Source organism: Cimex lectularius, unplaced genomic scaffold (genome assembly GCF_000648675.2).
Source record: "Cimex lectularius strain Harlan isolate CLEC.00 unplaced genomic scaffold, Clec_2.1 scaffold276, whole genome shotgun sequence".
NCBI lineage: Eukaryota > Metazoa > Arthropoda > Insecta > Hemiptera > Cimicidae > Cimex > Cimex lectularius.
Window position 1 is genome coordinate 69207 of NW_019392850.1, and position 23013 is coordinate 92219.

Sequence of the window (23013 nt, forward strand, 5' to 3'; positions counted from 1 at the left end):
ATTTCCAAAATGTATGTAAATTTGAAATGTAAATTTCAAATTTAAAATGTGTACATTGTACAAGCATCCTTTACAAGATTTTAAATGTATATATTCTTTCCAATACATGCTATACGCTAATTAGTAATTATTTTTCTTAAAAAATATTTTTATCGCCACATAATGTTTTGGATGTAAACCATGGTGGTGAGACGTATCCTCACAGACAGCGCAATTCCCTGGGCCGATAAAGTAAAGCAAATAGATAAACATAGAACTCACGAAAAGACGAGATTCGCATGCGTTTGCATAACTGGAGCGATGAGAACATGACACATCTGGTATGGAGAAAATATTGGGATTAATCTCCTTACACCATATGTTAATGAAGACAGCACGGAAAACTATTTTCTACATTATTAAAGAGAATTATCCATGGGGCTAAAACGTAAATGGATTCTTCCGATTTTTGGACCTAGAGAGGACATGAACATGATATTTGAAGTCAAGCAAAATTTCCAAACAAATCTAAGCACCAAATAAGAATGGGAAAGAGGGAAAAGCCCCTCTACCTGTTGGCACGCGGATGGATCTAGAATGCAAGTAGGATGTACTTCTATTGCAAAAGTTTCGGATTGTTTAAAATGAAACTTTACCTTGGCTTTATTTCTGAACATAAACAAAGATGACCAAACGGTTAGGAATTATTCTTTCAAGCCATTTTGTTAAGGCTAATGGATTTGGCACGTGTAAACGTTTTAGAAGAACAAACAGCAACTGGTTTCCGACAGCCAATAGACAGGCCAAAACGGAAAACATTTAACCAAGAGAACCCCACCGGGTTGGGAGGTGAGCTCGGTCGGATAAGTGCAGCTTGACACGTCCGTCTTCCAGATAAATTATCCTATTCCTAGTTTTCAAGTTTTTATATTCAGGATCGAAGGTTTTCTCCCACAACGGTAGAATCGCTCTCCCGGTTTTGATGTTTTTCTAATTATAAGTCCTTCGGGAACCGACTCTGCCAAAGGGAAGTGCAGTAACTTAATTTAATTCTAACTGAGTTAAGGCCGCTTTAACGGGGGAATAGTGTACCTTTAAGAGCTGTTCTGTAGAGGCGAAAGCAATTTACCCAGCAAGACTCACCCCTAGCTAGATAATTGATGGACCGACATTTCCTCCACGTCCTATAAATAAAGAAATATAAACCTAACTTTTCGAGCACGAGTGCAATTGTATATAACGTACAATTAAAGTGAGAAAAAAGAGAATAGGTAGATAGAAAGGTAGGTATATGAATTCTGAGGTGTTCTAGCACATTATTACTATTTTATAGATTGACCATCTCTAATACTTTTCTGTTTCTTCTTCATAGATTCATTGAAAACCAAGCATTTTTGTCAATTAAACTTATATTTAATAATTTGCGCGAGTTCTTAGATTATATTAACAATTTGTAAGATTTATCGATTATTATTCTGAAAACTCCTCAACTGTAAGTTAAACATAATTTCTTCCTGCGTTTTTATTGCTTTAATTACTATTTCTTATATGCTTAAATTGACGATTGTTGTAAATATTGATTTGCTTTTCATAAATATTTTAATATGTGTGGTGATTAGTGACCGTTAATCGATAATTATTCAAAAATCGTGAGATGCGGTCTGGTGTGATGTAGGTTTCAGAAAAACATTTTCTTTATCGTGCCAACGTTTCGATCTTTATTGAGATCATCTTCAGGACTCAAAGTGTTTGTCTTCTGTGGAATTGTGCCATTCATTGAGAGTGCCACTCTTGCACAATTACACAGAACACAAACACTTTGAGCCCTGAAGATGATCTCAATAAAGATCGAAACACGTTGGCACGATAAAGAAAATGTTTTTCTGAAACCTACATCACACCAGACCGCATCTCCCGATTTCTGAATAAATATTTTAATAGTTAATTGTAGTTCTACAATTATTACAGGACTTTTTGTTATATTGCAAAATGCTCAATTTCTTTACATAAAATGCATAATTTACAAATGACTTTTTTAATTAACATATTTATTATTGTTATATTAGATTGATCCAGGAGGATCACATGGTTATCAGGAATATTCAACAAAATAAAGATATAAAAATACAAGTATTGACTCCAAAAATAAAAAAAGAGGCCTGAGTAAGATGCTGTGCGTTACGCTTACTCGCTCGCTATAAAGAGCCAAGGCACGACATCTTCCATTATGAGGCACGTACATATTGTATCCTTTACTTTTTTATGACAACGGAGCTCTAATTTAGGTTTGAAGTGAAACATTTATGCCCAAATTTGCAATCCCATTTCACGTTTTAGACGATTTTACAAAAATGTACAAAATTGAAGAAGTTTCGTCTTAAAAAATTGCGTCAGTTAATGTACATGATTCCCAAATATTGTTTTTATTTTAACATGTGACAAATTCGTGGTATTCATCTGCACGAAATTCATGTCTGTAGGTTTTATTTTGGCGGGTGGAAATGACCCGAGGACCTGGTTTTGTTTCGTCACGAGGAAAATGCCACACAAAAGCCTCATTTTCATTTTTAAAATGAACGTCTTGCCTTACCGGGCTTATAGTTCTGCCAAGAATGGAATGAGTCGCTGCCGGCTTCAATTAAGTAATGATTTGACGCGGCTTATCTTCATCAGGACAGATTTCATTAACTTGAGTACATGCCGTCGTCAGCCCCGCGCTTTATAAATTGGCCTCGTATTTTACGAAGCCTCGGCACCCTCGCCCCAACTTTTAATTGGCGCTATCAATAATTACCAAATTTTGGCAGGGATCGTTTCGAGTGGCGGCCGTCCGCGAGAGAGATAATTCTTCCAGAGATTGAAATTAATTTCCCGGTTTTCCTCTTTGCAACCGTTTCGAACATGCGCTTCGAACGCCGCGAGGGAACGAACAATAATTGAAAAGTCACTTTAGAGACGATTTTTTCCGTTATACAACATCATCGCTGCACGCAGACACGAGGTCGTTTCCCTGAGTGTTTAGTTTGACGCAGATGAGATCACTAACTACTGAAGTCCCCTCCCAAAAGGGCAAAATGAAATCTCATCGAGTTTACCATGGTCAAATTATGATTCTCGGTCAGGTTGAGTAGCAAGAGGTTACCCCCAACCTAGTTAGGCGGGTACCCTTTGTGCCTAATTGACGGATTTAATTGATTTTTTGTTCTTGTTGAAAGGGTTCATTACAAACTCTTTTGAAACCTACACTTGGCCCTTCATGATAAAAGTTTGTTTGAACCCCCTTCAAGTGAAAATTGTCTGTTGAAAGATCAACTTTCTATATATTTTAATAATGCTGTTAGAAATTTAAAAAAATTCCCAATAATGAAATAAAAGACAACATAAACAATTCAGGCTTTACCTTATTTTATATACTTGCATTTATCATGTACTTTTGCTATTCATTTATGTACTGTAAATAACAATTTCACACAACACCAATTTGACACCATAAGAATAGCACTACACCTTATAAGTATGAAAGACTTGGTTTCAATGTTTATACTTACATCTGTATGTATTTTTCCAATCAACATGTTTTGTAATTCACCCAAGCCCTGAAGATGACCCGAATAAAGGTCGCAAAGTCGGCAAAAAATGAAAAAAGTATTTTTCTAAACTACCTCATTCTTGAACACTCGTCACGAATCCAACAAATTATTGCACAACTGATCAAAAGAACATGCACCATAATCTAAAGCCTAGTACGCAATGAGATTCTTTGAGTCGATTCAAGTTGCGGGGCAGAGTCGTGGCTGCGTAGATTTAATGTTACGACTCTGCTCCGCGACAAAGAATCGTGTCCAGACCAAGATTCAGTTCACATTCATCAGTGCCTGCGAAAATGACGGAGGAACTAGCACTTTCAGGAATTTCTCTCGCTCTTGTTTGCATTGTACATAATGAATTCAATCGGAAGTGCATTAAAAAACGCCCAAAAAGATGGTGGGTTCGACAAATATTTCACGGCGGGAATCAACTCGGGAAAAATCTTTTGGACACGTTGCGATTAAATGATGGCGCAGGGTTCAGAAATTTTTTGAGGAAGTCCCCGACCGATTTCGAAACCATTTTAATGAAAGTTGGCGGTCAAATTTACAAGAAAGATACCAACTTTCGGGAATCTATATCTCCGACCAACAGATTAGCTGCCACTCTCCTCCGCCAGAGGACATGGCAACCTCTCTAAAGCACAAGCTGTACTCGTGTCGGCCTAGGGTCGGCATGGGAGGCGGGTGCCTTAGCAGAGGCACACGAGGTCCAGTGCAGTAGATCCTGTTTGCATAGACGGGGGAGGGTGTATGGCCATCTGTACCACGGGGTAACTAAACATTCCAAATTCAGCCCTAGTTACACTGGGAGTGGATTCGTGGTGGCGCCCCTGGCGGGAACTTAGACAGAGGCTGTCTTCTATCTGTGACCTTCGTGAAGCTTGCGTATAGCCAGCGTAATTACTCCCGGCCTCACGGGAGACATTGCGTCCGGACGACAGCGTGTAAGCGTTGAGGACGCGATGATCATGCTGAATAGTCCTCGAATGCGTGAGTAAGCGAACGGGTAGTGAATCAGTGTCTCAGAATCGAGTATGCTTTGCATTGTTGTGCGTATGACCGGCGTGGTACACTTGGGGAAGCGAAGGATCGGACCACCAAGGCTGAGCCTATGGCGTCCCTCGAATGCGCATGGCAGATGTAGGCTGAGCTCGATAAGAGACTTTACCGTAGGCGGTGCTCATCTAGGGTGTGGGTAGCAATCCCACTATAATCCGAAACCGCTTGCGGGGCGTTCCCGGAAGTTTCTACGCTAGAGGAGCCCTTATACTCAGGGAGATGGAGTGGCCTTCTCTATCTAGGGAGTACGCGGGAGAACAGGCTGATGTATTTCGGCCTGTTAGCCCTGGGCGTGAGACATACGACCCGATGCACAATGCGGGCCCGACCATTCGGAGTGGACAAGCGGAGAGCGAGGTTGTCTCGGCCCTTAGGGGCTGGGGCGCCTCTACACCAATGCTGCGACGGTAACACCATCCCGTCGTATGCGGAGGTGCGTCAGCTCTCACCTTGAGAATCAAAACGTCCGATAAGGCCGAAAAGGCCAGGTGCGGACGCTAAAGATCCTCTTGTCTTGTTGACGATAAGTTCTCGGGAACGGAATGTCTATCTCTCTCTTTCTCTTCAAAGTTTTTCTCCAAACACGACCCCATTATTGGTAAAAGCCGCATTCTTTTAAAAAAGTGTTCTCCAAATTCAGAAAATGTTTAGGCTTTTAGAAAAGAAAGACTGGTGAAAACGTTTGCTGTATATGCCAAATGAAAATTACAACTAATAAATGATTCACGTGAATATTTCTTTTATTTGTAGTACGTTACAACTACTTTCAAATAGGTAACATGTAACAATGAGAAAGGAAATATACAAAATTAAAAACAAAACCTACTGGTAGTACTCTAATGATAATAAAATGTTATATAGTAGATTATGCGTTCCTCACTGAAGATGGTGCAATGTCGAAACACGTTGAATAACTCAAACAGAAAACCCAGTAAGTGGCCGTGTGCCGGATCAAAAAAATGTTGTACGTTTAATTAATATTTGTGTCATTATCACTTTATGATTTTACATTGTGTACTGGGTGAAAAACATCATCCTTTTTGTTTTTGTGCAGAACTGAAGGTAAGTGATTTGCAGTGAGAAATCTTTTTAACATAAGGCACATATCTTCACACCGAGATGCCATCGACGGGATTAAATACATTTGTTCTCTGTTGGGCAAGGATGAGAATGTAGGGTCGAACGGTTTACGGTCGATTGGTCCCTTGTAGCAACATTCGGATCACCCCTTTTACCCGGTCGACTGTGAAGCTGTCCACAAGGGAATGGTCTCTGAAAACGTAATGCCAGCTCATTTTTTGTTCACAGTCCAGATATTTTTCAAACCCGGTAAAATTTGTTTTAGATGGAGGTTGCTTTAAAAACTAAGCGGGCCTAATTCGGAACGGAAGACCCTGAAGTCCAATTTCCTTAAAGGGAATGCAAATAGAGGATGATAGGGGAAGACGCATTGATTAAGCAGGAGGATCGCATGCGGACTTTCCATAAATACACTAGGCCTACGACGTGTGCGTGCCCCGGGGGTTGCATGGGGTGCATACGCTAAATCCCGGCCCCGATCACGGAATTGCAACCCTTTATCGGCCCGCAGTACGCAAACTAATAAAAAAAGCAGACAATTCGTTAAACTTTCTTCTGTATGTTGTTTCCTCATTTAGGTTATTGTTCTGATTAAACTAACTACGATTGGATGTATTTTTCTCGGAAAACAAAACGCTCCACCCTCCCCTGGAATTGAATACCAGTGCAAACGATAGATCCAATTAATCACTCGCGATTTTGGGCGGTTTGATACAAGCGCAGAAACACGTAAATTGGATTTCTGGTGGGATAATTGCGATGATCTAAATTCTCTCACTAATATAACGCACAGGAAACCCATAATAGCATTAATTTGGAAAATCCAAAACAGAACCGAATAGTGTATCAGCATTAATGTTATGCTAACATTACATAAACACACAGGATAAATCAATACATATACACGTTAACAATGCCTTCAGATTGCTTATAATAATCTGGATTAAATGCTGTATATGATAATTTCAAATCAAACATACAGAATATCGGAAATATTATGCACCAATTTTCGGCAACGGGTTCAAGAGAATAATGGCTTTTTGAATAATTGTTTACTGTAAAACCCTATCTGTTGTTAATTACAATAACTCATGTTATTTTATCCTTAGCGATCACCCATGTATGGCCAAGATGTACAGATGTATACAGGGTGAGTTTAACTTCTGTTCCCCCTTGTATTTCCTTTTTGTTGACCGAAATTTGCATCAAGCTGAATTGCGTTTTAGTTAGTACATCCCGAACGTCTTGTTAAAAGACGTTATTTGAGGAAATTATTGTGAAATTTTTCTTTCAGGACCACGAGCAAGTAATTTATTATCAATTAAAATGATAAATAAATAAACTGGCGATGGGTTGAAGAAAATGGAAAAGATTTCGTTTATCCGAAAACAATGTTTTGGAAATAACTTAAAAAGGATTGGTCCAAATGAAAAATCTTTTACACCGTTGAATTCAGCATCAAAGAACCTTTTAAAAAGTACAGTTGATCTTGTAATTTGAAATAATTAAGTTGCTATCCGTATCCCGTTATCCCGGACAGACAAATAAAATCTTTTTTAGTTCAAGAGAAACTACACAAAAAATAAAACTTTACGTGTCTCGATTTTTTAAAATAAAAACGCAATAAAAAAAATATAAACAAAAATTAAGGTTTTTAGTTGAGATAAAAAAGTCAATGGCACGAGCGGGATTAGAACACACGATCTTCGGCTATATACGCCGCTGCTCTACCACTTGAGCTATCGTGACCTCGTTACACTCGGACACTAACTTCTCATCTCAACCCCACCTTTTGAATTTGGAGATGGGAAGTTGGTGTCCGAGTGGATCGAGGTCACGATAGCTCAAATGGTAGAGCAGCGGCGTATCTAACCGAAGATCATGGCTTCGAATCCCGCTCGTGCCATTGACTTTTTTATCTCAACTAAAAACCTTAATTAATTGTAATATATTAATTGGTCAAGCGGACCACGAAATTAGTGAATATAAACAAAAATAATAAACAACATTGAAATGTTAAAGCTTGGTTGAAAGATTTTTTAGGTCCGAATCAAGAAATCATTCGAAAAACTGTCTTTCAGTTATAACAGTACAAATTTATTTCAATTAACTTGCTGAACTATAATTTTTAGAAACGCAAACATTGCCTGACTTAATTGCTGCAGGAGAGGTGATATTAACTACCACTCTTTATTCTTTTGTATATACAAAATTTCTAATATGGAGATATGTATAACAAAACAAGAAAGACATTTTGCAAGGTTTAAGACAGACTGAGGGTGCACGCAAACCTAAATAACTAAAATCTCTCTTCTGAGTATTTAAAATGAGTATTTACAAATTAGTATTTGCAAAATGAAAATTACTTTTTTCAAAAATTAAAAGAAATTTCAGTAATAATAAAACATAATTGAATGAAAATAACAGGAATATTACTTGCAAGTATATACATTACGTATTTATAATCATTCATAATGACACAACTGAATCAATCAAACAAAGCAAATGTTAATAATAAACGTAAAAAATACTAAAGAACCTTATATACTAAATACTCAGGGAAGTCAGCTCGTCGTGTTACTTGTTTTTCTTTCGGTGACAGTACATCTAAAGTGGAGTAGAATGCCATAAATCATGGTTTTATCTCAATCCGTTCAAAAGTTACAACTTTTTTAGGGTTTGTTAAATAAAATTGATTTTCTCTGCTCTAACCTAACTTTTACTACCTTTTGATCCAATTTTGAAATTGAGCACCGAATGTCCTTTTAGGCTAATCCACTTAAAAATCACAATTTACAAAATAACAGTACAAACACCATGAAATTTGCGAAATGTAAATATTGGATCAATTTCTGTAAATTCTACTTTGCATTACACATTTAAAAATGTCAAACAAGCTAAAACCGTCAACATTTTATGAGGTTTATGATTTTGAAACTTCGATTATTATTATTATTTTATTTTATTTTTTTTTGGTGGTAATTTCAGTTCGAAGTTGTGAAAACCTAGTCGGCGACATATCCTGGGGATTAAATGCATCGCCAAGAGTTGATCAGGCATGTAAATTAAGAATTACCAGGTAGGAAATTCGGTGCCAAATCTAAAAGTGGGGTTAAAGGTTTCGAAAAGTTAGGTTAGAGAGGAGAAAATTCAGGTATTATGCACAAAAATAGTTTTTTAAATAAAATAAAATAATAAAATAAACCATGAAAAATCTTATCTTTTGAACGGATTGAGTTGAAACCGTTAGGTTTAAGGAATTCTTACTCCTCTATAGATGCACTGTCAAGGAATATTTTTTCAAACGACGAGCCGAACTGTATATTAAAAGAGATAATAGTAAAAATAAATAATAATTTCATTCAATTCAATAATCTTTATGTAAGGTATTGGTTGGAATGAAAAAGGTAGAGTCTCGAGCGGGATTCGAACCCACGACCTTCGGCTCAATACTCTACCGCTTGAGCTATCGTGACTTCGATCCACTCGAACACTTCCTATCTCAACCTACCTTTTCGAATTTCCCTTCCTTTTATAATGTTAATGATTAATAGTGGGAAGTTAGGAAAAAAAGACAGTGATAATAGTAGAACAAGGAACACGGTAACCAGTAAGAACAGATACATTGTAGTTCAGATGCGAATTAGCCGTCCCCACCAATGGTTCATCACAACACATGCAAATTTATTTAAGTCGGGGGTGAGGAAGGAATACAGGCGATTCCTCAAAAAAACACCCTCACCAAGTCACTTTGAATTTGGCCCTAAAAGAATAAGCCTCCTTTCAAAAATTGACCAAAACAGTACCTTGGGATTAATATACACTGACAAAACCGTATTAGACATTCCTTCTCTTTCAAAATATTGTTTAATTACAGCAGCCAGTGCAGAGCAGGTCCCCCCAATAGAGCAAATCAATTCACCGCACACGATCAAAGGTTAACGAAAGATCAATAATTTGGGGATTTGCATTTATACAAAAGCTCTCTATGGAATGGAAAGCTGTCTGAAATGGCCTTAGCTATGCTATGTAGCCTCTTTATATTGTCAGAAATGACCGACTGACAAGCCATGTTGTTTCCGGTTAAGGACAAGCCCAAGTTATACAGCATGATATGCCTTTTTATCTATAATCTGCCCATGAAGAATCTTCGGGAATTTATTATCGGGTAAGGATACAATTCGGATTATGTCAGCCTGAATGGTGTCCTGATGAAGAACCGCAGATGCCTCACGACCTATCCAAACATCTCCTCCTCTAAAGTAGAGATGCCTTAATTTCACCCAACCTTGCATCCTTTGCCGACGACACAGTTATGATATCCTCTTGATCACAGAATTGTTTTGGAGGACCTCCAGGCACATGTCCTGCAAATAACCGAATGGGGCAAACACTGGTGTATAAAGCTTAATGAAAGCATCCATGAATTCACCCTTCGAAGTACAACTCTTCATACAATATTCCTCAATAATACTCCCATCCCAAAAACAGAATACGTCCGCTACCTTGGGCTTCCATCTTGACACAAGACTAACCTGGAACCAAAAACACCTTCCCAATGAATTACTTCAACTGACTGATTTTATAACACGAAGAAGCCCTGCATAATAAGTGCGATCTTTTAAAGCTATAAACGGCTTTAGTATTTATTTCCCTCTTCCTAAGCCGCTTTTGATACCGCAAGAAGTTTTCAATATAAACTAAAAGAAATTTTCCTCACAAGGAATTTTCCGAAGGAGGTGAAACGATAATCAAAGGACCTCGAGGTCATTACCCTTTTTTATTGCCTAAAGCAGTCATAAATCTGGTTTACTTTCACTGCGACAAGTTAACTTTTACGACAACGTAAAAACGTGAATAAAAGGATGCGCTACGATTTTCCCCGAGGACAAACCCTTAATATCTGTTTTGACATGAACTATGTAAATTAAAAGCTCAAAAGATTATTTATTGGATTATTCCGGTTTATCGAAATTATTCTAAATTATTAGAAATTCTTACCTTTTTCAATTCTCGGTTTGGGTCTAGGTCTTCGTGCGTGGATCTCTTTCCGATGACGACAGGCGCAGGAGCGACGAGGCAGACTTCGTCCTGAAACCGAAACGACGACTTAGATGGAATTATCTAAACTTAAATGAACAACAGATTAAAATGCAAATTGTAATCTTATCTACAAGAGAATTACACATTTGTAAGCGCAATTAAATTTTACTAGGATTACGGGATTTCTCGTCGAAGTGTTTCGTGGTCGAAGGACCGGAGACAGAGCCTGGCCCTTCCGAGTCTGTTTTACATATATATTAGATATTAATCTTGACGCCTCCCCTGGGATATCGTTAATCTGAATCGAGACTAAGCAATCATATCCCGGAATGTACGAGCAGAAAGTGACGTAAAACATGGACCGCCTCCGGTCATCCCCCACATTCGTTGTTACCCTTCAGCGAGAAAGAAGAAATAAACAACTAAAATTATATAAAGGAAAAACTAGTACCGTGTTAAGAAAAATATGCACTTTCTTTGGTAATTTTTCACTCTTTCATACAAGTCAACATTAAACATCAACCAAACAAACACTCAGCACATAAAATAATAAATAAACACGAAAACAGCAAAGAGAAGCACTCGTAGATGTTAAATTCGCAAATTCAACATAAACGTAACAATGAATATGATAAATACGACCAATGAACATATCATGAAATACCCCTAAATAAATTCTCTTAAAGCTAAGACGCGTTCCAAACGGTAAATCTTAGCTGTAAAAGCATTACTAGATCTCACTAATCCGTCTTAAGCCGTTTTAACGATACAAGAATACGGCTTTTAAAGCCTTTCCCACTAAAAGAAGAATTACTAGGTCAACCGAATAATTCCCCTCTCTCGTAATCGAAAATAACATAAGTAATAAAGCTAATGATTTCAATGTTTATCCAAACATTTGCATACGGAACGGATAAATTTGTTTAACTAAATAAATAATAAAGCATATTAATAAATTTTTTTTTCAATTAATTAATCTTTAAGTAAGGTCATGGTTGAGATAAAAAAGTCAGTGTCACGAGCGGGATTCGAACCGACGACGTTCGGCTACGTCGCTGCTCTACCACTTAGCTATCCTGACTTTGATTCACTCGGACTCCAACTCTGCTATTGTCACTCTGCTCAAGGTCGTGGGTTCGAATACCGCTCGTGGCACTAGCTTTTTCATTTTCAACCCAAACCTTACATAAAAATATTAATTAACTGAAAGAAGTAATTTGGTCAATAGACCACGAAATATAATGGATTTATGTGGTGATTAGTGACCGTTAATCGATAATTATTCAGAAATCGTGAGATGCGGTCTGGTGTGATGTAGGTTTCAGAAAAACATTTTCGTTATCGTGCCAACGTTTCGATCTTTATTGAGATCATCTTCAAGGCCTAAAATTTACAAATTGTTTAAATTTAACAAATACATGTAAGATGTGGAAAAAAGTGAATTTATACAATGCAAAATATATTTTTTATATTCAATCAAAGTATTTCTACTAACTCAAAGTGTTTGTTTTCTGTGTAATTGTGTCATTCTTGTGTGTCGAGAGTGCCAGTGAGATATTATAAACAGCAACATCTCACTGGCACGCATGTATTTGTTAAATTTAAACAATGTTTGTAAATCCCCCTGAAGATGATTTCAATAAACATCGAATCGTTGGCACGAGAAAGAAAATGTTTTTCTGAAACCTACATCACACCAGACCCCATCTCACGATTTCTGAATAATTATTCAAAGATAGTTAATTTCACATTTTTTATATTAGGGAAATTTTGAATAACGTAAGGGTGACGCTAAAGTTTAAATATTCCGTTTTGGGGATTTGTATTTAAAAAAATACTATTAATAATAATCATTTGCAACCTGGTTTTCTTGTTTAGAACTTATTTGACAAGGGGATTTTTCCACTATGTAAATATATCAAAATATCGTTCGGATAAAACAAAACACATAAATACTGTTTCAAAATATTACGGTTATTGATGAATGATGCATTTTATTTTTTTGAGATATTTATTGAGAGTGCCGCATTCTCAACACGACACGCCAGAATGGCACACTTACGCAGAACACAAACTCTTTGAGCCCTGAAGATGATCTCAATAAAGATCGAAACGTTGGCACGATAAATAAAACGTTTTTCTGAAACCACCTACATCACACCAGACCGCATCTCACGATTTCTGAATAATTAAATGGATTTATATAAAAAATACATTCCATAATTAAGCTTTTAAGCATAATTTTATCTTAATTATATCCAGAGTAAGAGTCATTACAGTTTCTAGTATAACTTTTGACTAATTTAATAACTTAGGTGACAATACGTTTTGTATTCATTTTTGTAGAATAATGTTTTATTATAATCATTTAGGCTTCGTAAGATACATTTTATAAATTATTTTTGCTAAGTAGCTTTGCTTTATTAATGTGTTAATGCCATGAAAAACAGAAATAGTTTGATTTAATTGTTTGCCATATTAATGATCTATCTTCTGCATTTTTTTGTGTCCTCTAGTATCCCAATCTTCGGACTTAACCTTAATTCAAAAAAGTTGGGGTTGAGATGGCAAATTGGTCTCCGAGTGGATCGAAGACACGACAGCTCATGTGATTTGAGCAGCGCCGCATCTAGCCGAAGGTCGTGGGTTCGAATCACGCTCGTGATACTGACTTTTATAGCTTAACCAATACCTTAAATAATTTAAAGATTAATTAATTGAAAATAATTTATTTGGTCAATCGGCCTTAAGTTATATAAAAGCTCTAAATAAATTTTAAAAGAAAACAACTGCTAAAGTTCGGACGGGTACCAATTTTTACCGCAAATAAATGGTACGTGAGGAAAGCTAAAATAACAAAGGATGAGACGGGTTGGAGAAGTTTTATGTTTATTTGCTCTGGGAAAAAAGTTTTCCGAAGTTCATTCTGCGTGCCGAGGAGCCGAAAGAAGTCTAATTTGAAGGAACAGGCAGCGTCAACCCACGCATAACAAACAGAAGGCGTCTTCGTTTTCCGGAAGACTCGAAAATTAATTGACTGATCATGACAAGGTGAAAGAGATCCATCTTTCTTCCGAGGGCTGAGGTGACCCACTTTAACTTCTTCCGACAGTTCTGAGAGTCTTTAAAAAAACAAAAGACAAATCCTCAAGGACTCTTTATGCGGCCTTTTTTTTAATCAGCCGAATGATTTATGCGAAGTCGCCGAGAAAATAAGCAACTAGGCATTCAATATTTCGGCAAAGTTTTTTTAGGTCAAAAAGTTGAGTTGCTTTCATATATTGAGAGGAAAAAGTTAATCAATTTATCCGATAAGATCGTAAGTTATCCGAACCTCTTTCTATATTTCCCCCCGCTGTAATTCTTTCTCAGAAGCAGCAATATTAGCAGAATGGTCGTAAGAATTTATGCCCGTGGGCACAATGAATTTCTCCATTTTATGAAAACAACTTTTCCCAATGATCATTCAACTTCTTTAATTTATTATTACTCAATTAAACAGAAAGATTTTGGATTTTTTAAACAAGATTAGTGTAAAAAAGTTCGTGTTATCGTTGAGGTTGATTGAATTGGATACAAGATGGGCATTTGGTCGTAAAAGATCGTAAACTACTTCGCAAAGCTTACGATTAATCTATTAATCTCCTTTTCAGTAGTTGAAAGCTTGGCAAAGTCGGTCCGGTCTGTTTAATTTGACCCCAAAAGCTTACAGGGGTCACTTCTTGCGGTCAATATTACCACACTCAACGATCGTCCGCTATTATCTCCACATACAGTCGTAATGCTAGTTAAATATTATTAAGCAACAATTTAGTCCGACTACATCAGAAGTGGTCTTGCCCTTGGGTAAACATTTCGGAGAGAAGAATTAAGAGAGTAAATAAAGTAAAAGTCAGGGTTATTTTATATGCAAACAAAGTTTCGAAACTGAGAAATGTTTCTGAGATATTTTGCGAATGTTTAAATTTTATTCTTTAGCATAAACCGGTTCGAACTTAGTACAAAAAAAAATGGTTCGTTGTTTAATTTGACAAGTTGTAAATTAATAATTATTCAGAAATCGTGAGATGCGGTCTTGTGTGATGCAGGTTTCAGAAAAACATTTTCTTTTCAAACATTGTGCATTGTATAAATTCACTTTTCCACATCCTAAATGTATATGTTAAATGTAAACAATGTTTGTAATGGGAGCTATCCCCAAGTTGAAGTGGGCCTAAGTAACTAAAAAAATTGATTTGATTATATTTCCTTTCGAAATGAAAAACTCTTTTATCATAACACCGTCTCTATACTTCGCAAATATTCAGTTTTTATTTACTAACAACTGTTTTCGTTATAAATCTACTCGTAGCTCTTGAACTATTCATTTTTTGTGGGAAAATCATTGAACAGAGCATTAAATTTCCTTTCAGAAGGCATACTTCTAGAACTTATTATTTTTTTTTTTTGGTAAAAAACAAAAACTAAATCTTTCAAAAACTGCTGAATTTATAATTTGAAGGAAAAAACTAAAATTGCAACCTCGTTGAAAAAATTCAAGGTTGAGCTTGGAAAATATAAAAACTTCTTTTAATGAGCTTTCTAGTGATTTACCCATTTATTTAATTACATCGAAACAAAATGCAAAAATTCAGTGCTAAATTGGGAAAAAGTAGTGACGGTGTGAAAAGGGGGAATGGGGTTAATACAGTAATTCAACTTTTTGTCCTGGGCAAACTTTAATTACAATTATTTCTCAACATTCTTTAAAAAAAAGCACAAAAATAAAGAAAAATGAAACAAAACATAAAAAAAGAGACAATAAACATAGCTAACAACATTTATTTAGAAATCGTGAGATGCGGTCTGGTGTGATGTAGGTTTCAGAAAAACATTTTCTTTATCGTGCCAACGTTTCGATCTTTATTGAGATCATCTTCAGGGCCTGGGATTCACAAACATTGTTTAAATTTAACGAAACCGTGGAATGAAAGTCAAGGTTCTTTAGGTATGTAGAATATATAAAATATATTTTTTTGCATTGTATAAATTCACTTTTTCCACATCCTGCATGCTTTTGTTAAATTTAAACAATTTTTATAAATCCCAGGTCCTGAAGATGATCTCAATAAAGATCGAAACGTTGGCACGACAAAGAAAATGTTTTTCTGAAACCTGCATCACGCTAGACCGCATCTCACGATTTCTGAATAATTAATAATTTGTGTCAAATTTTATGCTGATTACCGAGAATTATATTATTGCCTTTGTTGATGTTCTACTGTTCTTTCTCCCAACCTCGATCCCACCGAAACCCCAAAAATTTTCTGTGCTAGATATGTGGTTAAAAAATTCAATGAGTAGGAAGACAAATTTGTGACTCTTTGTCAAATTACTGTATATTCTCACTATTTTATCGAACTTAGACACTTTTAAGGAAATTACCATACGTTTTCATGAGGTTGTTTGATTGAATTATTATTAACCAATAAACGAATGATTATACAGCACAATGAACCCAATATGGACTTATCCCAAATAAAAAAAATATCCTTTTTAGAAAATAGTCTGCTGCATATTTCTATATACCTAAATAACCTTGACTTTCATTCCACGTTTTCGTCCACGATATTCATCGAACTACACTGCACATAAAACAAAACAAAAAACCGATCCTGGTCGAAAAAATGGCCAACTTTGGAAATGCATGTTTTCTCAGCATTTGAAATCATAGACATTCAATGATCGGTTGTTTTTCCATGTGCACGTAAAAATCACCATGTTTTTGACCAATTGAAAGATTAATAAAATTTCCTATCGATTGCTATAGGGCGGCGCTCAAGACGATTTCCTGGCTCCACGGCTCAATCTGAAGTTTTCGTAAAAAGTGACAATGTTTGATATGTTCTTGAATTTTTGAATTTACTTTTGAAAGACTGAAACAAGGAAAACTTAAAAAAACCGTCTTGTTCAATGTAAAATATTCTAAAAAATGAGACTTAGCGGAGGTCTGAGACTTAAATGGCTGAGAAAAAATTCCTTTCCAAAGTTGGCCGTTTTGTCGTGCAAAAACCAGGTGATTTTTAATGGGCAGAGACGACTGAAGAACAATGGCCTAAACATATTTTGACTAGTATCAACTATTAGGTGGCCTTTTTTTAAATTGTATCAATCAGAAGGTCTTTTGTTCACTTCGATTTTCCGATGACCCGCAGATAATGGACTGTTCAACCTCAACGTTCGAGTTCACAAACGTCAAGAGGACAAAAACGTGCCAGCTTCGGAAAAGCCAGTTTCACCGAGATACGAGCCCATTGAAACGTGTTGGGCTTGTCAAAACGCCGGTTAAAAACAAGGATGATGTCCTGAGATAATGTATGAAGGAGCGCTGTTCGAGAACGGCATTGTTCTCGAGAGGGAAGAGATAAGACTGACGTGCCGCATAGGACACTCGATGCCTGAATGGGTACTATCGCGAACACCGAACACTGAACACTGAACACCCGCCGTGGCATTTTCGTGGAGGGCTTATCGCACGAACCGACGGACCGACGTTGACAACCAGGAAGAATCAATCAACCCCAGTATCACCTCTGGCTACCCGTTCCATGAAATTCGACAACTATTGTCTTACATATCGGGAATTTTCGATATGAGGTCATTGTTGCGTTTTCCCCTTTTTGTTTACACGTTTTTGTAACGCTCCCGGATGAAAGTACGCGTAACTATTATAACATTTAAATACGGTCAATATTCCATAGGTCATTCCATACTTAATGAAACGATTTCAAATTTGCATATTTGGTTGGAGATCAAATGTATGGTATGTTTGTAACAAAGTGTTTATTTGATTAATAAATAATAATGGCCTGCAGCAATATTAATATAATTCCAATTTCGTATAAGGAATAACCACAACCCACGGGTTTCAGGTTAACATAAACAATTACCTTTTTTTACGAATGCTGATTATGTACACGTCAGGAAATAATGGAATTACAAATTTTTCATAAAAATGCTAATTTTCTTATTATTGTCTGTTAACGCATTCCAAATTGGTCCCAACTGTAATTAATTTTGGTAAAAACAGGATAAATTCAATCTAACTTGACTACCAACAGTCATGCAAACTGGTGTAATCATCTTGCAGCTTTTTTTTAAATTCGTTTGTTTATTTACTGCAGTACCTTAAATATACAACAAGCAAAACTACAACTACAGTGCATGCATACAAAGTACTCAAAAGGAGGTGTAAAGGTCGACTCACACACATCAGCGACCTGACGGCCTTTATTCCCGTCCACTGTGATCAGACAAGGGCTTTCTATTCATATTGGTCAGTATTTCATCCGTGCCTTGAAGTAGGCTTGAGTGGACAAAATGGCAATGTTATCAGATGACGAACTTTTTATTATCGCACTGATTTTGGATAAAGAAGAGGAGCCACAAGCGGGAAAACGACGGATGTGGGTCCAACAGGCATGGAACAAGAGACGGACAGAACGGGAATTTTCTACATTTTACAAAGAATTTGTGAATAATGGAGAAAAATTTTGCTTGCTGTGTACCTTAATACTTAAACTTCTTAAAACATTAAGGAATACGATATACGCACGTATAATACGTTACTTACCAAGTGGATTCAAGGAGAGAAAGTCGAACACTACAAAATTTACATTTACAGATTTACAGGGAGGGAACGCGACGACAGATGCATTTCGTGTACGAGGCAGGACAGCTCCCGTGGTTATTATTTTTGAACCTATTTTCCTCCAGAGGGTATTCTTGAAATCTGAGTATACGTATTTTGAATTTGCCTGATCAAACAACACAGGATTATTTCACGCCTACTTAACGAGTTTTTCGTCAGTGATGTTGTACGGCTGTGAAAACTGTAAAATATCGTCAACGAAATGCGACGATCACGGTCCGGTGACGATGACAGCACTGTCGGCACGGCCACGGTCGCGCGCCGGGCTATTGTGAACAAAGGGATTCAGTTTCCAAGAAGAATATTTTCAAACCCGCCGGTGGAACAAAATGCCGGTCACGGCACTGTGACGTTACTGATGGGGGTGAATTGTCCTTAGTGGGACCATTCAGCCAAGGGAGCCGGTTTTTCCTCGTTCTAATATGACCGGCCATCTCGTTTGTCCAAATGTCGATAATTTTTTATACATAAATGCAGTGCCGCGTTCTACGCACTTACGTGCCTCGTATAATACAGGATTAAGCTTTATTCGGGCGATAAAGACAAATTCTTGGTTGACCGCAGGGGCAATTTCGTTAACAATTCCAGCCGAGATTTGCCAGTTCGTTGGCCCCCCTAAAAGAGATTTAATGATGTTTGTCGTTTAAAGAGGAACAAATTGTTCCTTTCTCTTATTAAACATAAACACAGCCATTGCGCCGCCGTAATTATCATGTAAAACACCCCCTGCATTAATATAACTAGGATATAACAGTCCAATTTTTTCGTTTAATCTAAAAAGCTATTACTAAACTAATGAATAAAATTGTTTAAAATCGAATCAGTCTTTTACATCTTCTTAAAATTCTCTCTGGTGTTTTATTAAACAAAAACTATAAATTAAAATTTTTACATTGCTTGTTAACTACATCATAACAAATAAAATGTTCTGACGTAAAGAACATTCGGATATCTCTGACGAAATCGTTTTACGTAAGATCTAGATACACCGGATAAAATTTAAATCTTTTTTCGCCTGGGACATTGTTTCTGTTCGTGAACCGCCCCTTTACATACTGCTGATTTCTCTAGATTAAAACACAACATTCATATTTGGAAGATTACCGAGGTACTCAATATTCCGTCAGAAACACCTCCTCACCCACATCAACACACACCCCTATCCTAACGACTAAAATGTGGCGGACCGTTCGTATTCCGACGAACGCCGGACTCATTCATACTACACTATAGACAATCTCCATTCTCGCTAATAAATCCATTCATCCACCAAGCACATTAGCTGTACAATTAGAAACAATTGGTGTGACTTCCGCGGTATTTCAAATTCCATCAATCGACCCTCATTCATTTTTCACTAAAATTGCGTACTGTGGAGGTAATGGATATTACGTCGAGCAGCCTGTTCTCATTGACATTAAATTATTCGATATGAGTTTACTGCTCTCAGATAATTAAATAATTTCTCTATGAGTAACTATTAGGTTTCAGAGTTGCTCGCTGTTTGGAGGGTAAGTCACACCTTTCTCGGTACGCTCTTAGCATGTTGCATTCTTCTGAAAGGTGCATCATTGTCACCAGATCTCAGTTCAGTGGGCAGCGTTTGCATCTTCCCCCTGTACGAGAGAAGGGTGTGATCTATCCTCAACCTTGTCGGTATTATTTTATCTCGCTTCTATGAGTTCTCCTCGGGCTATGGCGTCAACGTTTACTTGTATTATTTTTCATCTCGTTCCAGGTAGCATGCCATTCATAGTAGATTAAATCCCTCATTTTCGTGTTCAAATCCGTCGGGCTGATCGGGATCTCCGGATCGGACCTCCTGGTCTACGCTTTCGTTACGGCTCACATGCGGTCTTCCCAATATGTGAATGCCATCTTAATTTAGCCTACTTGTTATCCGCATACTGAAGGGCTACATCTTTCATCTCGAGAAGAGGGTCCGCACTCTCCCTCCTCAATCTACAAAATTGAATAAGTATGAACTTCATTTTCGCCCTCGAGAAGCGGAATCCTAAGTCCTTAGCATCTGTGGCAACCGTATCAATGGTAAATAAATAAATAATAAAAACAGAAAAAAATGAAAAGTCCAAATTAAATGGAAACGTAAAATTGAAGATCAAAATTTATTTACCAGAGGTGTATGTATTGGTTAATAGTTGTTATTGGAAATTGAAGAACACTCAATATTTTATGAATTTTTCATAAAATTGTAAATTATTCTCATTCGAAGTCGCTATTAGATCGTTAAGCATATTTTTAATAAACTTTGTATTATACAAAACCAGTGTAAAATCATAAAGATAATATGTGGCGAGTAGTGACCGTTAGTCGATAATTATTCAGAAATCGTGAGATGCGGTCTGATGTGATGTAGGTTTCAGAAAATCATTTTCTTTAACTTTTTTCCACATCCTACATGTATTTGTTAAATTTAAACAATGTTTGTAAATCCCAGGCCTGAAGATGATCTCAATAAAGATCGAAACGTTGGCACGATAAAGAAAATGTTTTTCTGAAACCTACATCACACCTGAAACCGCATCTCACGATTTCTGAATAATCATAAAGGTAATGTATGTACCATATGATGTACGAAATATTTTCAATCAAAAATACATCTTGATTATGATTTAAGGAAGTACTTACTAATTTGGTTCCTATTGAAGCGATGTACCTTTGTCAAAGTACATACGTTGAATATTTAAAATATATTAATTATCTAATTGCTAGTGAGTCAGGGACAAAAGCAGGGGAAAGCAAGTATCAGAATTATCACTATTGGTACATCACCCCCGCAGACTCCAAGTGAAAATCTCACTGTATAAAATAACAGATGTGCTTTGTTTTTTCTTAACCGACGGTCATCGATGACAAACATTCGGGTTTTGGCAGTTCATAAACAATTAGAACCGAATAGGATTGTTCTTGACTTATTGTCGGCCTCTGTGTAAAGTGGGCCGAATCAATAGCAGGCGAATAAACGGCGACTTATCAATATTTCAAGTTTCTGGGACGAAAATTTCGAAGGAGATGGTAATCTATTCGATTCGCCCTTTCGGCTCTCTTTAATGATGCAGAAACCGGAACAACCAAGGAGGCCGGAAAATCATTGTCAAAGTTAACCTAGATCTCGAAAAAAAATCAAATAAAATAACGGCCAAGTTATGTACATATTTTTTAACATGCATCCAAATACTAAACAAAGGACTTCATTTTATACTTTGTTACATACTTTCGAGAATAGATTTCAAGTTGACTCTTTTTATGTCGATATATATTAAGCTTTTGACTGAAAAAAGTTGAGATTTTTTAGGTGGGAAACCCTCTTCTCGGTTGGTTGGCATCTTATCTCAATGGTAGATCGTTCTCAGTATCTTTCAATGTGGCTGCCTCAGAAAGAAACGAAATTACTTCTGGTGTTCCGCAGCGCTCCCACCTTGGCCCGATTTTATTTCTGATGCTTTTCAATGATGTTGCACATGCCTTTAAGTTTACTGAGTTTGGCTGTTGGATGATGACATCAACATTTTTAAATCTTGTTGACGACCCACTGGTACTTCAAGAGGACATAAGACTCCATTGCATATTTGTTTTCCGCCAATCGTCTTTCCCTTAACCTAAGTAAATGCTAATTCATTCTCCAAGTTACGACACAATCCTTTCGCCCAGTACGCCACCAACAATATCAACGTTGAATTGTTGATGGTATGGATTACTTAGGATAGTAATGTAGTAATTTAATAGTACATTTAGCTCCGTCTGTATATGGATGCAATTATCCAAAAAGATTTGTTATGAGAAGGAGTGCTGAGTTTCTTAATCCGTGCTTTAAAGATCTTATCATTAGTTCCATCGCATTTGGAATATGCAGAGATTGTATGGACACTCTCTAACAAAAGTGACATCAGATGTCTAAAAACGATCCCTCCAGGTGTACTGGTCATGAATCGGATGATGACTATACATCCCTCCAACTACTCCTACAAACTCGGACTCACTTGAGCCTCGAAGTTAAATTAGCTTCATATCGTTCAGTTGGAAGGTGTTCAACAGGTCGATCGACATTCTTCATCTCGACGCTCCGGTTAAGGGTCCGTCACCGTACTCTGAGGAATAGCCAACTTTTCCATGGATTTTTGCCAGACGTCTTAAAGCTTGAATGGTCCAAAATTGCTCGCATTTGGAATAACACTACCTCATTGACTGATGGTTTATACGATGGCCTCAGGTCGTTAATCAGAAAATACAAATCGGTGTTGTGTTCCTAAATGTACAACTTTTTGTTTACTTTTCCCTTTTTTACATTTAAATACATTTTTAATTGTTCTGCCTTGGTCGTCTATGTACGTTTGAGCTGTAAGGAATGAAAATAAAAATAAATGTAAGAAAAGCTTGTTTCTTGGATCAAAGTGTTTACGTTTTTCCCAAGTTGAATTGGCCACGCACAAATATAAATATTTCATAGCTTGAAATAACAGAAATGATGCAAATTTAGAGGGTGACAATTGTTCGGGGTTTTTGTTTGGAATGTTTTTTGCTTCCGTAGAATAATAATAAATAGAGACATCT

At 36.8% G+C, this 23013-nt stretch overlaps 1 protein-coding gene across 7 annotated transcripts in view; it reads right to left on the bottom strand.

The window, feature by feature from the left end:
- Nucleotides 1-23013, bottom strand: part of LOC106673148 — a 472569-nt gene that overhangs the window by 45117 nt on the left and 404439 nt on the right. For 6 of the 7 annotated variants that reach the window (XM_014405154.2, XM_024228687.1, XM_024228684.1 and 3 more), the window contains one exon: nucleotides 10710-10799. In XM_014405154.2, coding sequence (XP_014260640.1) covers nucleotides 10710-10799 — 90 coding nt within the window. Of the gene's footprint in view, nucleotides 1-10672; nucleotides 10800-23013 lie in introns of those variants that run through there. The other variant, XR_001341375.2, reaches the window with a different exon arrangement.